At 37.4% G+C, this 15860-nt stretch overlaps 1 protein-coding gene across 4 annotated transcripts in view; it reads right to left on the bottom strand.

Moving 5' to 3' along the window:
* Nucleotides 1-15860, bottom strand: part of RBL2 (RB transcriptional corepressor like 2) — a 48791-nt gene that overhangs the window by 31012 nt on the left and 1919 nt on the right. For 3 of the 4 annotated variants that reach the window (XM_019979224.2, XM_070770570.1, XM_070770571.1), the window contains exons 2-8: nt 13473-13603; nt 10718-10918; nt 6334-6398; nt 2756-2884; nt 1254-1414; nt 1098-1162; nt 333-519 (exon numbers count right to left, since the gene is read on the bottom strand). In XM_019979224.2, coding sequence (XP_019834783.2) covers nt 333-519; nt 1098-1162; nt 1254-1414; nt 2756-2884; nt 6334-6398; nt 10718-10918; nt 13473-13603 — 939 coding nt within the window. Of the gene's footprint in view, nt 1-332; nt 520-1097; nt 1163-1253; nt 1415-2755; nt 2885-3850; nt 4003-6333; nt 6399-10717; nt 10919-13472; nt 13604-15860 lie in introns of those variants that run through there. The other variant, XM_019979226.2, reaches the window with a different exon arrangement.

Raw genomic sequence — 15860 nt, 5'->3', positions numbered from 1 at the left:
TACTGATTGGGGTCAATCAACATTTCCGAAATGCCTGCTATGTTCAGTATGTAACAGCTGTATATCCCTGGTTCTGTTTTCAGAACCAACAACCAGCATGAGGCATTCGTTGACATTTATATTAAACTCTTTTTCACAGTTCTAACCAAAACTTGTGAAAGTCATGTCAACAAAAATTAAAATAATGATAACCTTTCAACTGTGAGAGGTAGGATGTGAATTTTCTCCTTCGTACTGGAAGCCAGTAAAATGCACACACACACAACCACCAGAACACAGCAGGCCCTCGGCACGTCTGCTCGCGCTGCCTCTCTCGGGTCGGCTTGGCTCACCTTGTCGAAGTGCTGCTGCAGGATGTTTTTCATCTGCACCCTCTCAGCGGTCTCTGCTCCTGAACCAGTGTTCAGGCACCTTGAGAGAGTCCCAATTTCCTCTTCAGCATCCTCGCCCAGAAAAATCCGCTCGTCTAAATTCCCAACAGATAAAACATACTCCTCATAGGCTTTATTGATGGCTTTACTAGAGGGGGGAAAAAAAAACAGGCAAAATGTACACCTGCAGAACTGCCATTTGAAGTTGTGTGAGGCTACTTGTTTCATTGTTTTCATTTACTAAAACTTCTAATAGTTCTGTGAAAGTTAGATTTTAGTGGGATCACTAAGATAAAAACTGAGGAGCATAAAAATGCAGGCGTGCTCCACTGTGCTCAGGCCTTGCACAGGAAGTGTATCTCGCTGACAGTACCCCAGGGTGGGTGCCCTGTACCAAGCTGCCAGCCGAGTTCTCTCTCCTGGCTGCTCCAGGCACCTGTGAAGACGTCAGTGCTTCCACAGCACCATTCGCCACCTGGGTAGTTCCAAAAGGATTTCTTTCAAAAATCATGATCCCAAAACTTAACTATCAAAACTTTAAAGAACAGCCGCACAATTTTCAACTACCTCAAAACTTGTGCTTTGAGTAAGAGTTGATAGATTTTTTTACTGCATCCCTATATTCTGCCATAAAACATATTCTAAATTTCTAGGATACAAACAATAAAAACATTATTTCCTGACCACATAAAGTATGAAAACACTTTTTATAATAGAAGTACTCACAAACTCTCTCCAAAATTCCCAGGTTCTAAAAAACCAGTCAGATTTTCTTCTTTTCCCTTAAGGAGCTATGATGAAAAAAAAGATCCTTAAGTCATCATATTAAATCAAGTCTTTACCCAGAAAATATTTTCAAATCATTTCTTTCTACTTACAAACCTTTTTTTCATAAAGTTTCCTAATATAAGGTTTCCAGAAATGTTCCTTTATTCCTTTTGCTTCCAAAACTAAGCCATCATGTAAGGAACACAGTTTCTCAATGACGCAAGGTGGGTCGGAGGAAGGTTTAGAATCCTTAGCATGAAAATCTTCAGATAGACCTATGATGGGTAAAAGCACAGAACAGAGATATCAGGTAGCATTCAACAAGCCTAACTGTAATAAATTAAAATATAAATAACAGAGAGTCTAATCAGCACAGGAGTTGTTAGCACATATGTGTATAGGAAATAGTGGAAGGTGCTAATTTAACTGTTTAAATACACTTCAAAAATAGCAAATAGCAGTAAAGCTTTTATTATGACTCAAAAGATTTCAGTTATTCAGTTATCTATCTGGAGAAAGTTAAAAAAGAAAAACTAAAAAATTATTTTTTATACTACTATAATATCTACAAAACAGATAAATAAAATTTTGCAAAAAAGTATTACATTCAAATAAAAAAGTCACTTTGAGAAAAGTTACTGTTCAAAGCACATACTCTTTATATACTTTAATTATGTTAGATGTTTTTATTATATTACTTTACAGCCCTTCTTGCCCTAGACTCAATGCAAGGCAAAGGAAAAAAAACACAAATAATAAATAAAAGAAGAGGGAAAAAATGAAGGGAACCAGCGATACAGAAATACAAAAGGGAGTTAGGAAGAAAATAAATGAAAGGTCAGAATACAGAGAACACTAGACTTACCAAACCGGGAGCAACTGAAGTAATTAACTCATCTAACTTTAAAAATCTATCTTGTGAGGCAGACAAGTTGAAATTCTAATCATAACCACTTCAAAACTGACAATCACTCAGAATCCTACCGAGGTATTATTCAAGCAGCAAGAGCATTACATACTAGTTCAATAAGTACTTTTTAAATATTTGCTTTATAAGTCATAATTTGGCCTCTTACTGTATATCATTCATAGAAATTCTACAGCTTAAAGCCTACTAAATGCATTACCAAAATAATGATCATTTCCACACACCTTTTAGAGTTGAAAATGCATTTTAATTATTTTAGAACCATAGGTACTCCTCTTCTGCAGAAAAGATTTGAATGAATAAATCTTTCAATAAATCTTCTTTGACCTCCTCCTGTGTGTCAGGCATGAAACTTGCCAACACACAAAACCACCGTCAGCTCGAATGTCATCGTTCCTACTCCAGATTTCTAAATTCCTACTTCTCATTGAGTATATATTTCAGAAACTTCTAAAGTTGTCATCTAACACTTCTAAAACATTGTGATATTTGCAATTTCTCTTTCTACAAATATTTTTACAGAGAGCTCAACTCCTAGTTCTAAGTACTCTGGGATAACTATGGTGATGAAGCGTGGAAAAGCATTTATGTTCTCTGATGCTAGGAAACCTGTACTATGTACACAACCCCCAAGAGTAAACATAGTGTAGACACATGAGTCATCTGCGTCCCAGATTTACAAACTCACCTTTAAAATTAGGGTTCACAAGTTCTTTACGATTGGAACATTGAAGGGCATTTCCATAAACTAAGTCCAAAGCACACAGCAGAAGATGATAAGAATTAACCAAATCATCACTAATCATGGGAAAATTACCTATAGGATTATAAACAATTATAGAGTCAAATTTGCATCAACTTTACAATATTATAAAAATAATCTCTTCCTTTAATTAACATGACATTATACAACAATATGCAAGCCTGACTCAAGAGCTACAGAAAGTATTTTGGCAAATTTACATTTTGAAATATTACTTATTGTTTAATAAATTTCTAAGAGTTTAAGAAAAACCAAAACTTCACTAAAAATGCCATTCACTTAATAGTTGTTAAATAAGCATTTATTAAATGCCTGTCCAAACTTGCTCTCACTGGTTTTTCTTTTGAAAACTCTGAACACAACTTCATAAACTATCTCAAGCTGTAAGAAATTGTTGTATATGAAAATACTTTTCTGTCAGGAAAACCGGTATAAATACTTATTTGGGAAAAGCTCAAAAATTATTAATATAATTATTTTTTAGCATATATGTACTTTAAAAAGACCAGAAACTATAATCAGACTCCTAACAGTAATAGTTCAATGCTTTTTGAAGTAGTAATACAAGCTCATACAAACTAACACAACAAGATCACAATAAAATATATTTCAGTTCTAGAGAAAATATCCTGGGAATAATTGTTGATGCCTAGTAACCGAGAAAAAAATAAACCAAAAACCTAAACCTATAGAAATATATAACTTTTGTAGTTCTGGTTTATCCCTAACATTGAAAATAGGTTTTTACAGGCAGTTAAGAGTTATTCTTAGAAATTAAAATATAGTTCTAGATATTCTGTATCTTTAAGCATATCCCTCTTTCCATTAAACACTGCTTATACATGCTCCATATTGATTTTACATTCTCATAGTAACAGATGAATTCAATCTAAATAGCTAACATACATCTGAAGAATTATTTCTAAGCCTCGACATTTTCACACTAAATACAAACACACACTCATACTACTTGGTTTCAGGCTTTTTTTCTTCTTTCCTCTAAAGAAAGTTACCACTTACCTCAGCATATCAGGATAAGAAATTCATTTTTTTTAATAGGTGAAACATTTCAACAAATCAATTTAAATGAATTAAAGAAAGAGAAAAAAATATTTTTCTGTTGCCAAAAACATAAATGATAATTAGTAGGTTAAATTCTGCATTGATCTAACCAAACTAACTTGCTTGGTTTGACTATAAATATGCTTAATATTAAAATACACTCAATTCCTCAAATGTAAAACAGGAAGTGGTACCTACCAGTTTCAAATTAAAAAGCCCATCACTCTGACAAGCCTAAACTTGTCGCTGGTGTGCACTTGCCATAGAAGGAAAAAACCTGCAGCCCAGTAACTTCTTATGAGAAACTTAAATGCCCCTAAAGATCAGAATCTAAATTCCAGAACTCTCCTAACATGACAGAGTCTACCTTTCCAATCCTGACTTTAGAAATAAATCCCACTTTGTGAAATATTTTATCTTTCAATCAACAAAGATAATCTGAGTAAAGACTTGGGATATCATGTAAAACAGGAAGTGGTGCCTAACGGTCTTCAGGCCACAAAGCCCTTCATGACAAGCCCAAACTTGTCACTGGTATGTCCTTGCCATTGGAAGTCAACAAAGATAACAGGCAAGTGTTGGCTTATTTATCAGGAATGAGATCATCTGGGATGCCCACCGTTGTGCACAAAGTCATGAAAAAGACGCCCATAAAGAATACACCTCCCCCCACCAAATACTGAAATCAAGAACTGAAGAAAACCAACTAATCTCCTCTACTGGAAAAGATCGTAGTGAAGCATAAGTGATCACAGCACTGGACTGTGAGTGGACAAAGGCCCTTCAGACCAAATAATTACACACAGAATTAATAACAGTAAAATAAAATTCAAACACTGAGATAACTGTGGAGACAAAAATATGCCACCCCAGTTGCTCAGCTGAGACCAAAACCTACTTGAGGGCAATACACTTCTTTTCCAGTAATTTATATACCAGTACTAAATACTTACCTCCAAGTGTACACATACCACAAAAACAGATAAAAATCCTCTAAGTCATATATACCTGCCCATAACCTACTGCCCAGGTTAATATCATATATAACACCAGCCACAGTAAGCCAAGGGGCAGCAAATGTTCAAACCATCATGAAAACAGTTATGCGCTCTGAAGATGTTCTACATTTCATGCCACTGATCACACCACCTTCATCTGCACTAAAGAAACATGCAGTGTGATAGAAAGCAAAAGTAACCAAGAGCTTACTTCTGACAAAGATTATTTTTATTTTCAGTCAAGCATGCAGCTCGGGGAAGGCAGGGTAAGTTGTAACCTATAACAATCAGACAAATCATAGTGACACCAACAGAGTGACACATCCCTGCTGGAGGGCCCACACACCCAGCATGAGACCAAGAGCTAGAAGACGTGGATTCACATCCCAGCTCTGGCTCCAGCAGCTGGTCTCTGGGCCTCAGTAACTTACTCTTTAAAATAAATACACTGGGCAAGCTGACCTAATAGTGAGACTCTCTCCTACTGAAGAAACACCTTTCAGCTCTATAATTCTTTGATTTTAACTTTCTGTTTTATTAGGCTATCTTAATGCCAAAGGCATTCTACACAGTCTACAGAAAAAGCTAAGGAACTGTACTTTGTTTTCTTCCTTAAATTACTAAGAATCATTTTTACATAGAAACACAGAAAGGACAATGATAGTCATAAAAATGTATTTCACTGAATGCAGACCTTGGGCAGGTTAAGTGAGAAGAGAGGGTAGCAAAAATGAGTTCTATCTAAAGGCATTTGATCAAGCATGTTTATCCGAACAAGGCATAAAAAGTAATCTAAATTACTTTGAGAATGATTAGTCCCACTCCATTATGTAATGCATGTCTTGTGCAAAATATAAGTCCAAGACAAAAGCACAGACACACTAATGTGTTTTCAGCCCATAATTCAGAGATAATATGTTTTGGAAAAGATGTTGTGTAAGAAAAAAACTAAAGGATATTCCATTTAATGTACGATATTTGGTATATTGCAAAGAAACCCAATGCTGCGGAGCAACTAGGCCAGTGCACCACAACTGCTGAAGCCTGAGAGCCCTCGAGCCTGTGCTCCGCAAGAGAGACCACTGCAATGAGACGCCTGCGCGCCGCAACTCGAGAGCAGCCCCTGCTCGCCACAACTGGATAAAGCTCGTGCACAGCAACAAAGTTCCAGCGCAGCCAAAAATAAATAAATGAATAAATACATTTTTTAAAAAACAGAGGGAGAGAGAGAGGGAGGAAGGGAGAAAATATCAAAGGAAAAAAAAAGAAAAGAAATTCAAAAGATTTATAAAATGGCAATACTTAAAAAAAAGAAAGCAGGATTCAAATCCTCGAGAAGTTTTTCGGTGAGCATCTTTTCCTGATACACATTATAGGTTGACAGTAGTAGTACCTGAACTTTTAAGTAAGCTAATATTGAAATAAATATTACTCTTTCCTTACCTTTTGCATATATAAAAAGCACCCAACAAAAATGGAAAACTTCAGACACGGTACAGGGCTGTCGCCTTTGGGGGGAGAAAAAAGTCATGAGATAACAGAAGAATCAGAAAAAGACACGACACACGACTGTAAACTGGGTGAGAAACAAAACCCACAGTTGGAGGGAGTGACAGCAGATTCATTTCTCATGGAAAACGTGCAAGAAGTTCTGCTCCAGTTGAACACAGGTAAGGAAACAGCTGGGAGCGAGGGAAAGCTCGCTCAGAAGAAAACTTCTGAAGAACTGTAGAAGCTTTTCCAGGTCAAGATAGCTAAGGCAGAAAATAAAACGAGTTCTATTTTTTAACGAGTTCGTTAAAGCAGGGCAATGATGCTTATTCCTTGCCATCAACTGGTGAATAAAGCCCTATAATATAAACCAAGGAGAAGGATCTTGTGGCGAATGAGGCCACTAAGACACATGGAGAGCAAGTGTACAGAGTTAAGGACAGTGTGGGAACTAAATCCCAGTCTTCAGCTTCTTCTCCTCAAAGCACCTTGTTAGAATAAGGGTACGAACAAAATAACAATAAGAATGAAATGAACAAAATAACAATAGCTCTTTTGATGACATCGCAAGGCTAATGTTGCTTGAAGACCCATGTATACAGTCAGATTGGCTTCCCAGGTGGCGCTAGTGGTAAAGAATCTGACTGCCAATGCAGGAGATGTAAGAGACGTGAGTTTGATCCCTGGGTAAGGAAGATCCCCTGGAGAAGGGAATGGCAGCCCACTCCAGTATTCTTGCCTGGAGAATCCCATGGACAGAGGAGCCTGGCGGGCTACATAGTGTCGGACATGACTGCAGCAGCTTGGCACACACTCATGCAGTCAGACAATCCTCCAGTTTTTTTCCATCACAGCTGATGAACTGTAAACCCTCACTCTCTAAATACGTTCCAGATTATATTAAGTCACGAAAAGACTTTTTTGGGGGAGAATGCTGCACGACATGCAGGATCTTACCCCAAACAGGGATCAAACCTGTGCCCCCTGCAGTGGAAGCACAGAGTCTTACCCCCTGGACCCAGGGAAGGCCTACGAGAGGACTTTTCAGTGGAAATTCGGGGCGTCCTATAATTCCTTATATTTCGATCATTAAGAGTACCTGTTGTAGGTACTGTTGTAGGGAAGAAGAGGGAGAAAAAAATAAAAGAGTACCTGTTGTATTTGCTAAGTCATCTGCTAAAGGGAGTTTTAGACCTGTTTTAAACTGGCTTTTCTACCAAAACCTCTGCCAATGTTTAGATCAGACATGTGTTGGCTCCATATCCCAATACCCTTATTCTTACAAGGTGTTGTGAGGAGAAGAAGCTGAAGACTGGAGTTTAGTTCCCACACTGTCATTAACTCAGTACCCTTGCTCTCCATGTGTCTAGTCTCCTCATCCACTAAGAGATACTTCTCCTTGGGTAGCACATTGTAGGGCTTCATTCACCAGTTGATGGCCAGGGTTAAACGTCATGGCCCTGCTTTAAAAAGCAGGCTTCCCACCACAGACACAGGACAAACTGTGTGGTTTTGATGCCTACCAAGATAAAAGTCAAACATTTAGGCTTAACCTTCAAGCCATTCTAACTTTCAGTTACAAGATAAGTCCTAGGGATGTAATGTACAACATAATAAATATAATTAACACTGCAGTAGGTTAATATATGCAAGTTGTTATGAGAATAAATCTTAAAGGGTTCTCATCAGAAGGCATTTTTTTTCTATTTAATTTTGTATTGCTATGTGAGATTCTGAATGTTCACTAAACGTATTGTGGTCATCATTTCATAAGTCACATCATTACACTGCACTCCTTAAATTTATATAGTGCTGTATGTCAATTCTATCTCAATAAAACTGGAAGGAAGAAAATAAAATTAAGGTACTCCCAAAACTGGCTCTGTAACTTGAAAACTCTGGAACAACCAACCAACTTAAGCCAAATTTCCTCTTTGCTGCTGTGGTATTTTCATTCTTCATCCTCTGCATAGAAGAACATCTATCTCTCCAAATTCACCAAAATGGGTACCCAATGATGGTTACCAAAATCCTACTCATCCTTTCAGACATGTTTCTACTTCTTCCATGGAACATTACCTAACGGGCTTATACAGAGTGAATTATTTTTGCCCCAGAAGTCCTACATTTCTATTATCTTTTGCATTTATACGTGCCTCTCCCTTATAATACTTTCTGTAAGCTCTCAAAAGACAGTAACTGTGGGTTTGGGTTTTGGCCTGTTTTTGCTTTTAATATTTGTGTCCTACATAATACCTAACAAAGTAGTTCATATAGTAAACTCTCAATAGTCAATGACAAATTTTCAAAGAACAGTTTATAAGAAGAAGATGGGCTCTCAGGCAGACTCTTTAAGTTTCAGTAAAAGCTCCACACTTACTGTGTGACCTTGGCCAAATCACTTAGCCTTTGAAAGGCTTGGTTCCCCCCACCTGTAACAACAGTATCAACCTCATGAAGCTGAAGTAGTGATTAAATCAAGTAATACATGCTTAATTTAAGTCTTAGCAGAGTCCCTGCACCATAATAAATGCTCAGTAAATGGTATGGATTATTATTACTATGATTAGGGTGATATAAATGTAGACCTTTTAGTAAACTTATCTTAGAATTTTCTTAATTAGAATTAAGTAATATATACACCTAATATAATATGTATGTGCTCAGTCACTCAGTTGTGGCCCACTCTTTGCAACCCCAAGGAGTGTAGCCTGCCAGGCTTCTCTGTCCATGGAATTTTCCAGCAAGAATACTGGAGTGGATTGCCATTTCCTTCTCCAGCAATATAATATATATACATATATAATTAAGAAAATTCTATAATATATATTATAGAATTACATTGTCAACAAAGGTCTGTCTAGTTAAGGCTATGGTTTTTCCAGTAGTCATGTATGGATGTGAGAGTTGGACTATAAGGAAAGCTGAGCACTGAAGAATTGATGCTTTTGAACTGTGGTGTTGGAAAAGACTCTTGAGAGTCCCTTGGACTGCAAGGAGATCCCAACAGTCCATTCTAAAGGAGATCAGTCCTGGGTGTTCATTGGAAGGACTGATGTTGAAGCTGAAACTCCAATACTTTGGCCACCTGATGTGAAGAGCTGACTCATTTGAAAAGACCCTGATGCTGGGAAAGATTGAAGGCAGGAGGAGAAGGGGATGACAGAGGATGAGACGGTTGGATGGCATCACCGACTCAAGGGACGTAAGTTTGGGTGAACTCCGGGAGTTGGTGATGGACAGGGAGGCCTGGCGTGCTGGGGTCGCAAAGAGTTGGACACGACTGAACTGAACTGATAATATATATGTTATATGTAATAATATATATCAAAGCAAATGCAATCTGAAATCATTTTCTGCAACACTTTAAGGAAAGAAGATACTCTATATTTTTCTATAAATGATCCTATCAGCTCATTCAGGCTCAGAAAGAAGCTTGTATCCAAACTTTAGAATACTTCATTATAAACAGACAATTCCCCAAAACTGCAAGCAAAGTAGACTGGCTGCTTCCATAGCAGTGGGGTCAACTATATAAAAATGTACATTGTTTTATTTTTAAAGATGCTTACTTACTATAAACATCCATCACAATCTGGGAACATTTTTATATATTGAAAGAGAAGCAAACTTTATTCATTCAATTATAATAACTCCCTTTCCTCTACTTTTCTTGTCAACATCTTTCCAGTTCTATTTCCTCTTCTACTTTATGAAACAACTTTGCTGAGAAAAGTAGAGAATCTGTATCCCATAACTGCCCTTATCTGCCAGGAAAGATGGAAGACATTGAGCCAGAGTACGTTTTCAGACTTTGCAGACACAGTCAGAGCACAATGTCATGACAGTTGCAATTAGACTACTCTCCCCCAACCGAATTTCTCTACTTTTCACTGGTTGCAAACATCCAAATACAAGGAGAAGCCTTTTCAGGGGAATTTACTCAGTTTGACATAGAAGTCAAATAAAGAGCTTATATGCATTATAATATGTAGAAAATAATAGAAAAAGTCAATAGTCAATATAAGAAAATTAAGTAATCAAATTCTATACCCAAGGTGGCTAACGGGCGAGGGCACCGACAGTCCCGTTGTTGCAGCTGGTTGCTAGAAGGAAAAGTTTATATGAACAAAGATTCCACGCATTTTGCAACATGAAAGAAGCTCAACTCTTCAGAGCTAAAATAAAATGAGAAGCAAGAAATTATGATGAGAAAAAAAGATTACTTATGAAATCACACTGATTTCTTAGGACTAGCAAAATAAACTGAGGGACGCAGACCAAGGGATCCAAACCGGAGCACGGACAGAAGAGCGTGTATTCCTGCTTAACATACCGCTGTTTTCTTCCTCTCTGCTGACGCGGCTGCTCTTCTTGAGGATATTTAAAAATGTCCTGAAAGATGGGTTCATATTTCTTAAAAATTACAGCAGAAACAGTGAAGTTTCTTTCTAATCTCTCAGTACGTTCTCTGAAATGTGGAGGGAGATTGGCCATGTCTTCCCATTTCTTCATCTTGTTAAAGAATTCAATTAAGCTGATAGTAAAAATAAAAAGTGAGATTTTCATAATTAATACAAATATAGGTAAATAAAAGTAAATCAACATTACCTCACTGTTACTTTCAGACAGTGACATAAAATCACAACTCATGACTGACTAGCTTAGTCTCACGGGTCGGTTTATTTCTCTCATCTTCCAAATCTTTCCTAATCCAAAGCTTTCCTAATCTCTTTTTCTGAGATTAAAGGTTTTTTAAATTATGAAATACACATCCACGCTATAAAATAAGTAACCAGAGAACAAAACCAACATTCATGTACCAACGGATATTAACGCAGCACATAAATTTTGACGTTTGCCTCAGATTCTATAGAAACAGCCAAAGTTCTCATTCGTACTCTTCCCCAATCCTATTTCTCACTCTTCTTCCCCAAAGATAACCATCATTCTATAGTCTGAGTCCTTCTCATCCAAGTTTTTATACTTACTATGTGGTTATATACATACCCAGCAACAGTATCTTTTGTATGTCTGATTTTAAAATTTTATATAAATAGTATAATGTAAGTAGCATTCTATAACTTACTTTTCCATTCAATAATGGCTTTTTGTTTGTTTGTTGGCCTTATCTTGCAACATGTGGGATCCTAGTTCCCTATCAAACTCACCCCCTGCAGTGAGAGTGTGAAGTCTCAATCATTGAACCATCAGAGAATTCCCCATTCAATACTGTTTATCAGAGTAATGTTGATATGGATAGATCGAATTCATTCATTTTAATTGCTAAAAATATTCCTCCATATGAACTACTATTTTTTGCATTTACTCCCCAGCCAATGGAAATTGAGGCTTCTAATTTTTCTCTGTAACAAAAAATGCTATAAGGAACACATTTTTATACATGTATATTGGAATTTCTTTAAGAATTATCCCCAAGAAATAGAATTGCTGAGTCAGAGAATATGCATCTTCAACTTTACTGGCTGCTGCCAAATTTCCCACTAGAGTGACTGTGCCAATTTATACTCTCTCTAATGTACATTAGCAATAGAGTTCCTATTTCCCTGCATAATGGTACTGTGCGTGCATGCTAAGTTGCTCCAGTCAACTGTGTTCGACTCTGTGCGACCCTGTGAACTATAGCCCGTCAGGCTCCTCTGTCCATGAGATTCTCCAGGCAAGAATACTGGAGTGGGTTGCCATGCTCTTCCCCAGGGGATCTTCCCGACCCAGGGATCGAACCCACGTCTCTTACCTCTCCTGCATTGGCAGGCAGGTACTTTACCCCTAGCGCCATGTGGGAAGCCCAAATAATGGTATTATGAGACTCCAAATTTCCCCAATCTGATGAGAATGAAATAATATCTAATTTTTACTTTGAGCTTCTTTGATTACTAGTGAGATTCAATATATTTGTTACATCTGTTAGCTACTTGAGTTTAGGCTTTTGTGAAATCATATACTCTTCCCATTTTTTAGTACCTATTTACCAATTATTAACTAGTGTTAGTGGTTATTTAATTCTTGATATTGACCATTGTTACATTGTAAATATCTTCTCCCAAACTGCTCTTTGCTTTTAATTCATTTAGTCCATTATGGCAGAAAAGTAAATAACCTGAACCCATAGATAAGAAGTTAAAAACTTGAGTTTTTGAAATGGAAATAAAACTGAAGTCTGAGAAATTACTTGTGTTAAAGTATTAGATAAGTTTAGTCTAGTAAAGTCTATAATGATTATTCCATAATTTGACCTTTGCTTCTAAAGTTCCTTATCTGTCATTTAACTAGATTACTGTGTCTCCACTTTGCTTCTTTGCAATGATTATACTTAGCACCTTTTTTAAGGTTTATAGCCAAGGTGTTCAATTCTTTATCAATTGCCTCTTGTTCTTAGGCCTAAATATAACTCAGGATGAAATTCAAGATTAATAAATAGACCACAGCTAAAAGATTACATTTCTTGTTAATTATTTTAAAGTAAGTGATTTTTTTAAACCACTAGGTCCATTAAGTTTTGACAGTGGTATTTCCTCCAAAATGCCAAACATCCTTTTCCCACCAGCCTTTAATAAGCCATGAGAAAATTAACCCAAAGTGCCCAAATAATGAAACATAATCAATTCAATTACACAACAGAAAGAAAAAGCAATTTCTTCCTCCTCAAAATATTCTTTGACCTTCTCTCTGATATTGTAATAGTGTTACTTATCCCCCAAACAGGAAACTGAGTATTTACACATTACTTATAGAAGATACCCGTCCTGTGCATATAGTTGCAGGTTTAATACCATAAAATATTTATCTTTTCAACTTAGAGTATCTTTACTTAGAATTCTCCCAATAATTACAATAAGTCATAACCTTTAGTAGTAAACTCCTCATTTAAGTGTTAAATACATTAAAATTTAAATATTTTTCTCCAAAGAAATAAAATATAACGGGTACTTGGATGTGGCAAAGGAAAACCATGACCTAATTTCTAAATTTAGCATTCCACAGGCACAAAGGCTCAGAAAGTGAAAGAGAATTCCTACTGTCACCATGTTTTTATATTAGCCGCACTTTAACAACTCTAACATAGTTACCTCTGCTCAGAACATCTCAGGATTCGAGTTAAAGATACATAGTTTCCTTCAACTGTCCCCTTGCTTACAGTTGGCACAGATTTTCTGCAAGCCACATATAAGGCACATGCTAACCAATGAAGATCATTTCCCTGTAAAAAAAAAAAAAAGACAATTGAGTTTGAGCTAATGAACTATACATATTTCAGTTGAAAAATGCTTGTGGGAAACTGCATTTTCAATCATGTTCCTGTCCCAAATGCTTTTATGACACATTCTTCCAAGGAGAAGTATAAGTTTGTTCTTTCACTTTGATCTGGCTCCACCAACAGCGCAGATGAAAGTGATGCAACTTTCAAGGTGATGAAAGGCAACAGGGATTCCACGTGGTTCTCTCTCTCAGGACATACACCTTAGAAGTCCCAACAAGAACAGAAATACAAGAAATCAAAAGATAGAAGTCTATAACCAGTATTCTATACTGAATATCAAATGACTTTTCTTTTCCACTGTACACTTCCATGAGACTGACACCCCACATGATCTGACAGCATGCCCAACTACTAGTTCCACAAGGGCAGGGATTTTGATGTTTTTGTGCACTGCTCTCTGCCCAGCACCTGGATAAGAGTGTCTGGCAAAGAACAGGTGATCAACAAGTATTTGGAAAATAAATAAATACTGATTTACTTATTGGGTAAACTGATCTAAGAATCTGAGATCAAAGTCTTTTTTTAAAAATTGAGCAATCATACACATATTTTAAAAAATAACTAACCATGCAAAGATGGGCTCAATAAAGGACAGAAATGGTATGGACCTAACAGAAGCAGAAGATATTAAGAAGAGGTGGCAAGATTACACAGAAGAACTGTACAAAAAAGAGCTTCATGACCCAGATAATCATGATGGTGTGATCACTCACCTAGAGCCAGATATCCTGGAATGTGAAGTCAAGTGGGCCTTAGAAAGCATCACTAAGAACAGAGCTAGTGGAGGTGATGGAATTCCAGTTGAGCTATTTCAAACCCTGAAAGATGATGCTGTGAAAGCGCTGCACTCAATATGCCAGCAAATTTGGAAAACTCAGCAGTGGCCACAGGACTGGAAAAGGTCAGTTTTCATTCCAATCCCAAAGAAAGGCAAGGCCAAAGAATGCTCAAACTACCGCACAATTGCACTCATCTCACACGCTAGTAAAGTAATGCTCAAAATTCTCCAAGCCAGGCTTCAGCAATACCTGAACCGTGAACTTCCAGATGTTCAAGCTGGTTTTAGAAAAGGCTGAGGAACAAGAGATCAAATTGCCAACATCCATTGGATCATCGAAAAAGCAAGAGAGTTCCAGAAAAACATCTATTTCTGCTTTATTGACTATGCCAAAGCCTTTGACTGTGTGGATCACAATAAACTGTGGAAAATTCTGAAAGAGATGGGAATACCAGACCACCTGACCTGCCTCTTGAGAAACCTATATGCAGGTCAGGAAGCAACAGTTAGAACTGGACATGGAACAACAGACTGGTTCCAAATAGGAAAAGGAGTACGTCAAGGCTGTATATTGTCACCCTGCTTATTTAACTTATATGCAGAGTACATCATGAGAAACGCTGGACTGGAAGAAGCACAAGCTAGAATCAAGATTGCTGGGAGAAATATCAATAACCTCAGATATGCAGATGACACCACCCTTATGGCAGAAAGTGAAGAGGAAGTAAAAAGCCTCTTGATGAAAGTGAAAGTGGAGAGTGAAAAAGTTGGCTTAAAGCTCAACATTCAGAAAACAAAGATCATGGCATCTGGTCCCATCAGTTCATGGGAAATAGATGGGGAAATGGTGGAAACAGTGTCAGACTTTATTTTTTGGGCTCCAAAATCACGGCAGATGGTGATTGCAGCCATGAAATTAAAAAACGCTTACTCCTTGGAAGAAAAGTTATGACCAACCTAGATAGCATATTCAAAAGCAGAGACATTACTTTGCCAACAAAGGTTCGTCTAGTCAAGGCTATGGTTTTTCCAGTGGTCATGTATGGATGTGAGAGTTGGACTATGAAGAAAGCTGAGTGCCGAAGAATTGATGCTTTTGAGCTGTGGTGTTGGAGAAGACTCTTGAGAGTCCCTTGGACTGGAGATCTAACCAGTCCATCCTAAAGGAGATCAGCCCTGGGTGTTCTTTGGAAGGAATGATGCTGAAGCTGAAACTCCAGTACTTTGGCCACCTCATGCGAAGAGTTGACTCATTGGAAAAGACTCTGATGCTGGGAGGGATTGGGGGCAGGAGGAGAAGGGGACGACAGAGGATGAGATGGCTGGATGGCATCACTGACTCGATGGACATGGGTCTGAGTGAACTCCAGGAGTTGGTGATGGACAGGGAGGCCTGGCATGCTGCGATTCATGGGGTCG

This window comes from Bos indicus, chromosome 18 (genome assembly GCF_029378745.1).
Source record: "Bos indicus isolate NIAB-ARS_2022 breed Sahiwal x Tharparkar chromosome 18, NIAB-ARS_B.indTharparkar_mat_pri_1.0, whole genome shotgun sequence".
NCBI lineage: Eukaryota > Metazoa > Chordata > Mammalia > Artiodactyla > Bovidae > Bos > Bos indicus.
This window is presented reverse-complemented; position numbering and strand designations above follow the sequence as displayed.